The 13,333-nt window shown below is 35.5% G+C and overlaps 1 protein-coding gene across 1 annotated transcript; it reads left to right on the top strand.

The window, feature by feature from the left end:
* The first annotated feature begins 1,162 nt into the window (after positions 1-1,162).
* LOC127624931 (uncharacterized) lies at positions 1,163-3,783 on the top strand. The gene is made up of 4 exons (XM_052099857.1): positions 1,163-1,251; positions 1,417-1,527; positions 3,177-3,444; positions 3,531-3,783. Exons 1-4 carry the CDS (start codon positions 1,163-1,165, stop codon positions 3,744-3,746), a joined length of 684 nt encoding a protein of 227 aa, XP_051955817.1. The 3' UTR covers positions 3,747-3,783.
* The last annotated feature ends 9,550 nt before the right edge of the window (positions 3,784-13,333 follow it).

The following is a 13,333-nucleotide window of genomic DNA, read 5'->3' on the forward strand; positions in this document are numbered from 1 at the left end:
GTTCCAAACTTGTGCGAGTTTCTTTCCTATGCTGAACACAAATTAAGATATTTTAAAGAATGTTGGTAACCAGACAGTAGACAGTAGAAGTAGACTTCATTTGTGTTTTGGAGAGGAAAGCAGCTCGCAAAGATTTGGAATAACATGAGGGTGAGTAAATGTTGACCAGAATTTATTTCTGGGTGACTATCCCTTTAAGATTTCAATAACACTTAGAATTGACAAAATATTTTATACATTCTTAATGCAATGTTTACAATTTGCATGTGTTCAGAACTGAAATAAACGGATGAAGGAATAAGAACATGTTTGTCATTTGTAAATAGATGTAGAATCACTATATATATGAAAAGGATATGTGCCGATGCTTTATTTGGCCAATTAAACTTTTTACATCCAGGAAACAGAAAAAAATAATAACCTCAACAACAGTAATTGTTGTTTCAATTGCTGTGACAAGAATATATTTATTTGCAAAATACTGAAGATCAAAATAGCATGAACGAACAAATTTACGTTGGCTAAACAAGGTAGTATTAATGAAAAGAACTAAAAAATAATTGTTGAGACAACTCAAAAGTCTTACTGCATCAAGTTGCCTCATATTTTTATGTTTTCTCAACTATTTATTTTTTACAGTGTACAAACCACAAGCTTATACGGTTAGTTATGTAAACATTAAGTTTATTAAATATATATGCTCTGTATACATGGACATAACAGAAATGAACATTTTCAAGGTACAACATCGTGATATTTGGAGGCATCGATGGCTTCTCAAGGAAGGTAAGAATAAAGTCTCTTGATTAACCTAGAAGAATTATTGAATGATATGTTTATTCATAAATGTGATTGATTATAATAAACATGATTATATATATATGAAATCAGTGAACCTAAAACACTGAATAATGTTAGTGAAATTCATACATAGACATTACTGAAAAGCTTATTACAAACATAAGTTAAAAAACTGAACACTGCCCAACGTTATATATAATTTATTCATTTGTGTTACTGAAAACCCTCTTATAAACACTAGTGAAATAAACAAATCAATGATTTTTACTAATTTAAATGTGGAGTACATACTAAAATATTCTTATATTAATATTAAATTAAAATTATATTAAAATTATTTTATTGTGTATTTATGTAGATAATGTATCTTGGCGTGTCTAATAACAATCTGGCTTCTTCAACACTGTCTTTCTTCCGTGAGGCAGTTCAGAAGTTTGGATTTCCACTGAGGTAAAAATTGGCCACTGGCAATTGCTGTCTATGACTTTTTATGAAATGCACAGAATAGAGTCTTGAAGTGTTGCACTGATGCAAATATAATTTAAATAAATATGGGAGATAATGTATGCTACACTGCTATTAACCAACCTAATTGTAACCACTATATTTTGGCAGGGTCCGAGGCGATCATGGAGGAGAGAATGTGGATGTGGCCAGCCTTATGTTCTCGGTTCGGGGAACAGGAAGAAGTAGCTTTATTGCGGGTAAAAGTGTTCACAATCAGAGGTAAATTTGAATACAATATGATTATTCTGTGATCCTAACAACTAAAAAATATCCCCACCACAGGATATTTTTATGCTCAAAGTAACCAGAGGTGTAATCATACTAACTTTACTTAAGTAAAAGTAGAGATACCTTACAGCGAAAATGTAAAGCCACTCTCTCTCTCTCTCTCTCTCTCATTAGTGCTTTTCACACTGCATTTAACCCTGGGTTTTCACCATTCTAAACATTGCACTTAACCCCGGGTAAAGGAATGTTTCTTACTTAAAATTTACAAGCGGGGTTAGCATTGGGAAATTGTTTTGCTGTGCTAACTGCATTGTAGTGCAAAACTTGTACAGTGTGAAAAGATGGAGTGTTATAATGTTACGACTAGATGTTTAGCAAGACAGACAACCAGTCGTGTACTTCATATTACTGTGATGTCAAACAGCAATAGAAAACATGACAATTGGAGTGAAGAAGAGAACGTTTTATTTTAATCTTTATAGTCCGAAAAGTCAGTTTAGGATAAACTTGTTCGGCAATATATAACATGAGGATGTGCAATGTTATAGCCTTAATGTAAACTAAATATTATATTGTGTGCAGCATTCAACAAAACAGTGACACTGACACCACAAATATGCAAATACAGACATTAAGCCAGGGTTTAGGAATGTAAATTTTATATCAAGCTTTAATGTCCAAATAATTTCTTTCAATTGATTATTTATTTTATTCATAATTTTAGATAGTTGTGTCATAGAGTCGGTTAGTCCATCACTTACCAGTCATTTTTGTGAAATAATTACCTGAGATACCCGAGTTCAGCCAGTTATGGGAAAGAACTGAAGCGTTTGTGTACATATTGTTAGGCTTTCTTTTTTACTATATATTTTAAAAACACAAAGCACTATTAATACATATTAATATTTCAATCAAATCACAATAAGTAAATCATGTCTTTATTTAAAAGATATAAAAAGTGTTGCCTTTTTATATATTAAGACATCACAGAGGACTGCTTAAGTAACAACCAAGTCTTGTCTCCCTCTCATTTTCTGTTAGGTCCATATACTTTTTAAAAATATTTAGTCAAAAATATTTTAGTCAAGTAGATAGTTAAAGTTGCTTTCTCTAATATCTTTGATACTCAAAAGTACAAAGTAGCCAAAAAGCTACTCGGGTACAGTAAGTAATTACATTTACTCTAATACTTTACACCACTGGTAATTACCATGTGTTTTGTTAATATTCTGCAATAACATAAATGCAAGGTCTCTCCTGATACTGTAAAATGATAAAAGTTTACATTTTGAAGTTATAAGAATATTATAAAATAAGTAAATCTTAAGAACTCTTTGCTGGTAATGGGTCTTGTCTTGTGACTCTTTGGCTGGGTTTAATTTTTTCATGGGAAAAATGGTTGTCCAAGGTTTTTAAATCAAATGTAATTTTTTTTTTTTTAAGTTGCCTTGCCACCAAGCAACATTGTAAATGTTATGCATCAAGTATTATGTTTTCTATGTATTGTCAAATTATTTGAAAATAATGTAACCCTTAAGTTGCAGGTTCCCCCTAGTAAATGTCAAGACAAATTACTTGTTTTCTGTGGGAATTCTGTTAATGGGCAAATATTTTTGTTTCTACTCCTTTGCTCAAAACAGAATAGAGCGATTGTGGCGCGATGTGTTCACTGCCGTTACCTCCCATTTCTACCATGTCCTGCACCAGCTGGAAGAAGATGGACATCTTGATCTGTCCAGCAGTCTGCACATCTTTTGCTGTCACTATGCCATCATCCCACGCCTCCAAGCCCACCTCGACATATTCCGAGATGGATGGGATAACCATCCTCTTTCAACTGAGGGCAATCTAACTCCAAATCAGCTGTGGCACCTGGGGCAGCAGTACCATTCTGAAGAGTGTGATGAAGTAGGTCATGTCTTGCTATTTTAGTTTTTTCTATTAATTCATATAAACAAATGTATCATTTTGAACTAATTTATCACTTCTTACAGATTCTACAGATTCCACAAATAGATTGGGAAAGCAGTGGTCTTATCCCCAGTCACACAAATTCTGGCATCCATGTCCCTGAAACTGAATGTCCACTGAGCCCACTGGAACTAGATGGACTAAAGTCTACTGTGGACCCAATGCAGCCATCAGACAATTTTGGGGCAAATGTTTACATAGCAGCACTGCAATACATGCATAGCATTGGTTATATCTAAGACGCTGTAAGGATCAGCAATGTATAAGTGTGTGGGGGTGGGGAGACAAAGAATGTATTGATGTTTTAAACTTTAACAGGCAAAATAAACTTTTTTCAGCAAATTTTTAAGTAACTTTTTATTTTACTGTTTAGCCTTTCATTTTATTACAACAGTATTGCCATCAAAGGTTTTGACATTTTGAATGCCAGAAAAATAAGAGAAAGTTCAGTGTGTTTCAAAGTTTCAGTTGTTAAACTATTGAAAACAAAATAACAGTTAACAGTATGACTTGAACACACTGACATGAACAGTTCGGTAATTTAATAATAGATCAAGACCTGTATTGTGATGGAAGTAAAACAGCAAGGAAAAAGGTAAAACAGTAACATCCACAACATCTGTTTTAAGGTCTGAAATGGTCTCCATCTTTAAGAGTCTGTTGTCTCATTTTATGTAAGACCAAAACCAATATCACTGGTGGCAATACAACTTTGCAGGTGATTTGTGAACTGCTTGTAAGTGGTGTAATGAGCAGGCAAGCGGAGAATGCAAAAGCAGGTAGAGGATGTGGGATGTTCTGCTTGCACAACCTTCACTTGCATGTCCTTCATAGGTTGCTCCCAGCCAACCCAGAATTTGACCAGCTGCTTCAGTTGAATCTGATCAGCTAAAATGGGACAGACATATGGAGACCAGGGGACAGACAGTTACCAAAACTATTTTTAAACAAATTTTGGGTAACACTTTTAGTTTAGGGTCCAATTCTCACTATTAACTAGTTCCTTAATAGCATGCATTTTGCTAGGCTATTGGCTGCTTATTAGTTCTTATAAAGCACATATCAATGCCTTATTCTGCCTGAACATATTCTACTTTCCTAATCCTAAACTTAACAACTACCTTACTAACAATTTAAGCAGTAATTAGGAGTTTATTCAGGGTATATGCAGGAATCCTGAAGTTAATTTCAATACCTTTTAAGACTTTTTGAAGACCATCTCAAAATATTTCAAGACCTCATCAGCCACTTCAAGTTCTAATCAGCAACAAACCTTTAACTTAATAAACAGTTGTTTGCAAATAAATCTATAGAGCACAACCATACGGTTCGGCTGGCGATGGGGCAGAGGACGCTGTCGTAGCTGTTCTGACAAGTTCAGCTGCTGTCGTGTTGGGTAGTAATGTCGCTGGTGGAGCACAAAAACTGGCGATGGACAGCTGCTGCTGCTCTCTGCGGCCAATGGCAGCCTTGTGGCTAGCACCGTGCATGTGGGACTTGACAGCGTTGATGCCCATCGAGGCTACGCTAATCTTCTTTTTACAATATGTACAGTAACCCTCGCGATTGTTTTCAGCGACAGGCTTCAGCCATTGTTTAAACCCATCCTTGTCCAACCAGGAGTCCGCAAATTTACATTTCCCATTTCTGAGTCAGTTTCGTGACATGTGGAGGACGACGACAACACCTAACCGCACATTTACGCAAAAAAATAAGTGGCGTCACCCGTAAGTGGTGCGTGCGTCTGAGCCGATTTCACTGACCGACCACGCGTTGTTTTTAATAGTAGCTAATGGTGAGGAAAATAAATATATTCATGCATACTTTTTGGAGTCAAACACTTTAGACAAAGCTTGAACAAAATTTAATACTTCATAAAATCGGGATTAAGACTTTTTAATACCTTTTAAGGGTCTTAATTTTCCCAAAATGGATTTACCAACTTTTAATACTTTTTAAGACCCCGCGTATAGAATCAATTCCATGCCACATATATTTGCAAAAATATAAAGTATTGCAAAATAAAATAAAGTTTTGCAAAACAAAAAAAGTATTGAGCAAACAAAAAAAAATTTTTAAAACAAAAATTAAGTATCACAAACGTAAAATAAAGTATCGAGAGAAAAAAGAAAGTTTTGCAAACAAAAATAAAGAATTGCAAAATATAAATAAAATATAGCAAAAACCAAGATGTAATTAATTGCAAAAATCAATGACTGTTGTAAAATAATCTAAAGATCTTTTATCCTTTTTTATCTCTGCAACAGATTTTTAGGCAGCAATGATTTTGCCACACATCTTTTTCTTTGCAACGCTCCTTTTAATCTGCATTTCCATCACGTGTGAGCTCGTGATACCGTTTTGCCTTTGCGCTTCACTTTTCTCTGCGTTTCACTTTATGGCACTGTTTTGACGTGGGGGTGGAGTCAGGGGATTGGGGCGTGTACAACGGGCTCAGTGACGCCGCTCTGGAAGTTACGTCATTAGCTTGAGACGCGGATCAAACATCATGGCTGAGCACAGGCATGCAGGTGGATCTCAGGTATATAAAGTTGATTGTTTAAGGAAACTCATTTTAAAATATTCAATGGGGTATACCCGTCAAGTGAATTTTTAAGACAACGGTTTAATTTTGAAGAAAATGCCTGTACTTTTTGTCAAATTGACAGAGACGTTCTGATCATCTTTTTTCTCGTTATTTCTTCAAATACTTTTTGGGAAAATATGTCTTATTGGTTGGAATCAAAGATTCACTCACTGCCCACTTTTGCTAGGAAACATGTTATGTTTGGAGTGCTGTTGGACGAGAAAAGAAATGAATTTCTTATTAATGTAATGGGCACATTTTTCATTCATAAGTCCAAATGTATGAAGACGAAACCTTATTTTTCTGTATTTAAAAGAGAATTGTAATTTCTTTCCAGCATTGGAATGTATGTAAAGTAAAAAGGCCCAGAAATTGGCTGGAATAATAAGAGACCTTGAGCTCTTAAAAGAGGAATAAAGAGACCCCTCTGTATTTGTATTTTTTATTTTATACATTTAATTTATTTATTTTAACTGATATGTGCCTTGCTTAATACTCATTTACCTGTACTTACCAATGCCATTATAGATGTACATTCTGTTTTTTGTTCTGTTCTTGGTGTTCAATAAAAAAAATAATAATAATTGTTTCCTTTTATTTAATTAGCATTAAATGTGCTTTAACAGCGTTTGCTTCAGATAAAGTAGTTAGAGATCAGTTAAAGCGGTGGATTTATTAGCCATACTTGCTAACATAGCCAGCATCTGCAGTTTATTCTCTCTCAATTGATTGGACTATTGATTGATTCTTATGTTTACTTTATAGATTATAATTGTCTATACCATAGTATGTTGTCTTCTAAAAAAATGTAAACTCCATATTTAAAAATACATAAATAGATGTTACATTAATCACTGTTAAAGGAGACAATAAATAGATTACAAATAAAAAGTTAAACGATCGTAACAAATAAGCATCCCAGGAAACGATCTACAAACAATAAAAGAACATCACTTATGTTAATTGTGCAAAAGCAAAACAAATTTAACAGATTGATTCTTAAGAGTAGGTGCCGATAACCTGGTTATATCCTGCTCTACTCGAGGCAGAGAAACAGCAGGAGAAAGCTGTTGTTGTTGCTGCTGACCCGCCTGAATATGACCGAAGCTTTGAGTCAGAACACTAATAAGATTCGTCACGACATCTATAGATATTCTCTCTGCTAAATGTGACATGGCAAATCATTACATGAGATGACATTTACTGTGAGCATTGTAAGAACTTAAGTAGCTTGTGAACAGGATCGTTGAGCAATGGAGGAGTCAGGAGACAGCGAAGCAGGTTTGAAATCAGCACTTTAATTTCTTTCACGAACATACGACGGTCACCGCCGTAGAAATGTAAACATAAACAAAACAATATCACACTCAGTCTGTGGAGCTTTCTGGATCCACTCTCGACACTTGGCGTCCCTTTAAATGTCTCTCTCCGTATCACTACAACAAGACACAGGTGTTAGAGATAATTACAAACAAGGTGACAAGCCTTACCGCTCTCTCTCTCTCCGCAGACCGACACACGACCATGCCCCCATGCCACATAGCTGTATAACGCAGGGTTAAGAATATAGGGGATGTGAACATTTTATATTTCAAAACTTTATTTTTAAAGACAGAACACGTTTGTTACGATCGTTTAACTTTTTATTTGTAATCTATTTATTGTCTCCTTTAACAATGATAATGTTACATCTAAATATGGAGTTTACATTTTTTAGAAGACAACATACTATGGTATAGACAATTATAATCTATAAAATAAACATAAGAATCAATCAATAGTCCAATCAATTGAGAGAGAATAAACTGCAGATGCTGGCTATGTTAGCGAGTATGGCTAATAAATCCACCGCTTTAACTGATCTCTAACTTCTTTATCTGAAGCAAACGCTGTTAAAACACATTTAATGCTAATTAAATAAAAGGAAACAATCAACTTTATATACCTGAGATCCACCTGCATGCGTTTGCTCAGCCATGATGTTTGATCCGTGTCTCAAGCTAATGACGTAACTTCCAGAGCGGCGTCACTGAGCCCGTTGTACACGCCCCAATCCCCTGACTCCACCCCCACGTCAAAACAGTGCCATAAAGTGAAACGCAGAGAAAAGTGAAGCGCAAAGGCAAAACGGTATCACGAGCTCACACGTGATGGAAATGCAGATTAAAAGGAGCGTTGCAAAGAAAAAGATGTGTGGCAAAATCATTGCTGCCTAAAAATCTGTTGCAGAGATAAAAAAGGATAAAAGATCTTTAGATTATTTTACAACAGTCATTGATTTTTGCAATTAATTACATCTTGATTTTTGCTATATTTTATTTATATTTTGCAATTCTTTATTTTTGTTTGCAAAACTTTCTTTTTTCTCTCGATACTTTATTTTACGTTTGTGATACTTAATTTTTGTTTTAAAATTTTTTTTTTGTTTGCTCAATACTTTTTTTGTTTTGCAAAACTTTATTTTATTTTGCAATACTTTATATTTTTGCAAATATATGTGGCATGGAATTGATCCCATACCCGCGGACACCCTGTTATTGAGGCATCTTCGTAGTGAGAATTGGACCCTAGTCTAAAGTGTGACCAAATTTTGCAGTACATATGCAAATTAGTGTAACCATTTGTTAGACATGGATTAATAGAGAAAACAATACACATTGATGTCTGTGTATGGATTTGTATCAGAACCAGCCAGCTCTACAAGCAAACATTCTAAAAGTGTGACAAAAATTACATACCAGTCTCCACAAACTGCCGGAGGTACCCAGCAATTCTGCATTTGGTGGAAAACGGGGTTCATCAAAATCATCATCCTCCTCCTCCTCCTCTTTCTCATCCACAGGCCAGATGATATTGTTTAAGACAACCTAATTACAATACTAGTATTTAACAATGGTGCACTGTACATATATGAAATTTATTTAGAAATTAATGTACTGAAGGTTAAAGTGGTAGTATAATTAAATAAAGCACCTGAGTACTGCAGTCAGCCATTGACTGTCTTGGAAAAACTACAGATGCCACATCCGGACGGGCCTCCAGTAACTGCCATACCATTGAGTCCTTCAGTCCTTGTCTGAGCTGTTTTATTTGTCGTGAGGTTCGGTGTGAGTACCTGAATGTGGCAGATATGAAGGTTTGATTAATCCAATTTGACGGTTCATTAATACTAGTAGGAAATACTGATTGCGTTACAGTAGTATTGTATTCGTGTGGGTTATTCTGATTCCTGTTTTTACAGCTTTTTAAAGTAAAATTTTATAGTCCACTGCTGATCAAATTTGCATAACTTTTAATTGCTTCTAAATGAAAATGTCAATTTAAAGCTTACTGCATGCTGTAGAAGATTGTGTAACAGCCAAGTGCGATTGGTTGCTGTCAACACTGGAAGGTCCCAAGACAATGCCAGCTGGTTAATGGCTGCCTTTTGATCCTCAGTAATCTCATCTCCTTTGTCATTCTTTGAATCATTATCTATGGCAAGCTTTATAAATAGTAAGAGAACACAAGTAAATATAGAAACACATTTACCTGTAACAATATGGCACATACAAACCTACTACCATTTGTATTGTCTCCCTGAAGTCGATGTCAGCCACATCTTCAAGAACGATGGTTGCTGTCTGTGGGGAACCACCTGATAATACATGTATTATGGCTGGGCTTACACCTGCTAATGGAGGCCCACCGTGGAGGAATGAATGACCAATCATCCTGCCAGCCATCAAGAACAAGTCACTCTGTAAAAGGACTTGGGAGGTAGTTGGAATGAGGTGGTCTGCTTGGCCTTCAAATAAAACCGTACCACTTCCATTTCCTGTTTGTAGAGCAACAAAAGCAAAGCATCGTTAAGAAAAGTAGACATATCTTCATTAAAGAGATAGTACACACAAAAAAGATAATTGTCATCTTGTCCACAGCCTCATGTTGTTCTAAACCTGTATAGCTGTATTTTCGCTGTGGAATACGAAAAACAAATTGCAAGAATCTTAACTGCCATTTCCATACAATGTCATGCCGATTATCAGTGTCTCTTACAAAACTACGGTTTCACTTTAGATATTTTAATACAGATGAGGAGTAATGTGGACTAAAATTATGATTTTGCATCCATATTGTACGCTTTAAAGAGATGGTCCCTATTGAATTACATTGTAATGGAAATGAATGAAACTGACTTCTGAAACTATCCAAAACAAAACTATCCTATAATCAGAAGAAAGTCTTGTACAACAGGGTTATCATTCTGGGGGTGTGAATTCTTGAAACAACTAACCAAGATTAATGAGGAATCCATTCTGCAGCTTGTGCATCACCATGCTGAAAAAATGGCGCTGAACACCATCCCCAGTGGCAACATCACCTAAAAATAGTACAATATATGAATTTCATTACTTATATTTTTATGCTAACATTGTTGACAAATTGTTTAAATATTAAAGTAGTGTATGAAATAATAACAGGACAGTAAGTAGTCAATATCTTCCATTTATACTAAAACAAAGCAATTTTTAATGTTACATTATTTGTGAAATAATGTAACAGTACCTTCCAGTCGACAGTGAAGAGGTCTAGTCCAATCAATTTTGGGGACCTTGTAAAACTGTATTATTCTCCCCTCCTGGTCCTCCATGTCTTCTCGAATATCAAGTTTTACTCTCAGTGAGGGCTCATCTTCTTTTGCTGAAGCATAGAACGTCTATACAATATTGCTGCCCTTTCTGGGATCTCAATCCTCTTCCAGTCTGGGGGTCAAAAAATAAAACAAAAACATTGTCAGTTACATTTCTTCACACTATGGTACTCATGGAAAACAAATTTATACATGAACTTTGAGAGAATAAAAAATCCCTACCTTCACGCATTAATGGTGCATTTTTAGATGCAACTGATGTCCCAGGTGTTTCATGGTCAGGACCAAGTGGGACAGTAGTGTTCTGTACTCTTGTACTGGTCTGGGAAACCTCTAGTAATGAGGCACTTCCTTCAGAGGTGCTTTCACCCATAGTTGAGGTGAAGACTTCAGGAAGCTACAGTAAAATACATAAACATTCACAAGTGAAGCTAAAAAAAAAAACCCAGAGGCAGCATTAACAAAAAAAACTTTCCTTCATTGACTTAACTGTAAATGCGAGTATGCTCCAGTCTCACTTTGTTCAGTCTCCAGAATAAAATGAAAATTGACTCAAGTCTGTTCAAGCCAATGCATTTGATTACACACAGGGGAGCACCCAGTTTAAGACCATTTTATAATAACAAAGTTATAATACTTATACTTAGATAATTAAGTTTCTAATCTAGTTTGTTTTGTCTTAAATGATGGCTGTCATAAAAACTTAACAGATTAATTCAAACATGCATTAAATATTAAAGAAAAATACAAAAATATGATTATGTAATATGGTACATATATTTAGCAAAATGCTTCTCTCTGGAGTTATTTTTCTTGCTGACTCAAGTTTATGGTCAACAAATGGCTTTGCTAAGGTACAATGTTACATGACATTGTTTGCAACACTGACTGAGTGATATGGATTTCAGTAAGTTATACTGTATTCAACATATTTTCTGATGTTCATTTATGTTTATTTTGTCCTGTAATGTAGTAAAGAGGAAGGGATAACCGAGTTCACTCACAATACTGCGACAACTGTTCAAGTACTGTTAATATTATAAATAAATGCATAGCCTACATGCTGATCCTGTAAGAACATGAATACAAATTAAAATGTGAACGGAAAACAAGCTATTGTCTTATTATCTTTAAAATGCGAAAATTCAAATCAATCAAAAAAAAATTCAAATCAAATCAAAATGGCGGACAGTCGCGAAAGTCTAACGTGACCTCTTGCCAAACATGAACCGAAGTGTTGACAGTCTGACATGTTCCCAAGTGCTCATTTGTGCTTCAAATCCTTCAAACCAGAAATTTCATTCACAAATCATTCTTTTCTTTTTCAGACCTAACAGTGACTTATGTACTGTAAAAATAAATCTCACTAGTGTTCACACCTCTGATAATGTATACTATACCTTTCTCCACATGTACTCGCATGGTAAGCCATCACTTCTGCAGAGAATTTATCACCACATATGGGGCAGTAATCCTGAGGAGAGAGGCTCAATATTACATCTAATAGGCCTACATCAGAGGTGTCTAAAATCATTCCCGGTGGGCAGCTGTCCAGCAGAGTTTAGCTCCAACTTGCCTCAACACACCTGCCTGGAAGTTTCTAGTACGCCCAGTGAGACCTTGATTAGCTGGTTCAGGTGTGTTTAACTGGGGTTGGCGCTGAATTCTGCAGGAAAGTGGCCCTCCAGGAGCAAGATTGGACACCCCATGAAATACATCCATGTAATTATTTGCTTGTGGCTTATGTTGTGGCTGGGCAAAATCAAGTTTTATCTAAAAAGTGTATATGCTGTTTTTTCAAGAGAACCAGAAACAAATACAGACTAGAAGGGACAGTGAAGTCAGTTTTAAACATTTAAATGTTCTGCCAAGAAGTTTGCAAAGAATTTATAACTGGTGGTCAATCATTATTATTTTTTAAAAAGATCATTTGATACATGTTCGCTAAATTCTCAGGCCACATTATGTTTATCCATGATTTCACTCAACTTAAGTTTTGTCTTGAACTTCGATAATTTTATAACTTTTAACCTAGATAACCACTTACCAGACAAATGACATCGGACTCATGGCTCAGGTCTTGATCCACCTCCTTTTCAATTCTTCAATTGAAAGAGAGGGAACATTATAAGTCTATGTGCCCTATCATACACCCAGCCAGTGCAATACAGCGCCAAGCACGACGCCAAGTGTTTTTTTGCTAGTTTTAGCCCAACATTTTCATTTTCACTTCCTGCGCCATGTTGTTTAAATAGCAAATGTATTTGCACCTATTTCTGAGCCCAAAAATGAGGTGTGTTCAGGCGCATTGTTGGTGCGTTGCTATTTTAAGATGACTGAATTAGACTGAGCATTAGTAATTGGCACTATGAGAGGTCCACAACGCTCACACTCTGCTACACACACAGGGACGCACTGCAGCGCACAAACTAGGCAAATATTACAAATAAAAAGATTACAATGTAAAAGATTAATATTGTGTACATAAAGATATGGTAGAATCTGGCTTATCCGTAGATGGTCTGCTTGAGTGCTTTAACGTGCGCGCACACACACACACACACACACAGCTTTAACCTCGCGCTCGATACACTAGAGAAGCGTTC

The sequence above is a fragment of the Xyrauchen texanus genome, chromosome 31 (assembly GCF_025860055.1).
Source record: "Xyrauchen texanus isolate HMW12.3.18 chromosome 31, RBS_HiC_50CHRs, whole genome shotgun sequence".
In the NCBI taxonomy this organism is placed as follows: Eukaryota; Metazoa; Chordata; class Actinopteri; order Cypriniformes; family Catostomidae; genus Xyrauchen; species Xyrauchen texanus.

Excerpts from the sequence above, each read along its gene's own strand:
- LOC127624931 (XM_052099857.1), top strand. The coding sequence starts at position 1,163 with ATGTATCTTGGCGTGTCTAATAACAATCTGGCTTCTTCAACACTGTCT. Across the intron at positions 1,252-1,416 it reads AAGTTTGGATTTCCACTGAG|GGTCCGAGGCGATCATGGAG; the intron begins GTAAAAATTGGC and ends ATATTTTGGCAG. Across the intron at positions 3,445-3,530 it reads ATTCTGAAGAGTGTGATGAA|ATTCTACAGATTCCACAAAT; the intron begins GTAGGTCATGTC and ends CACTTCTTACAG.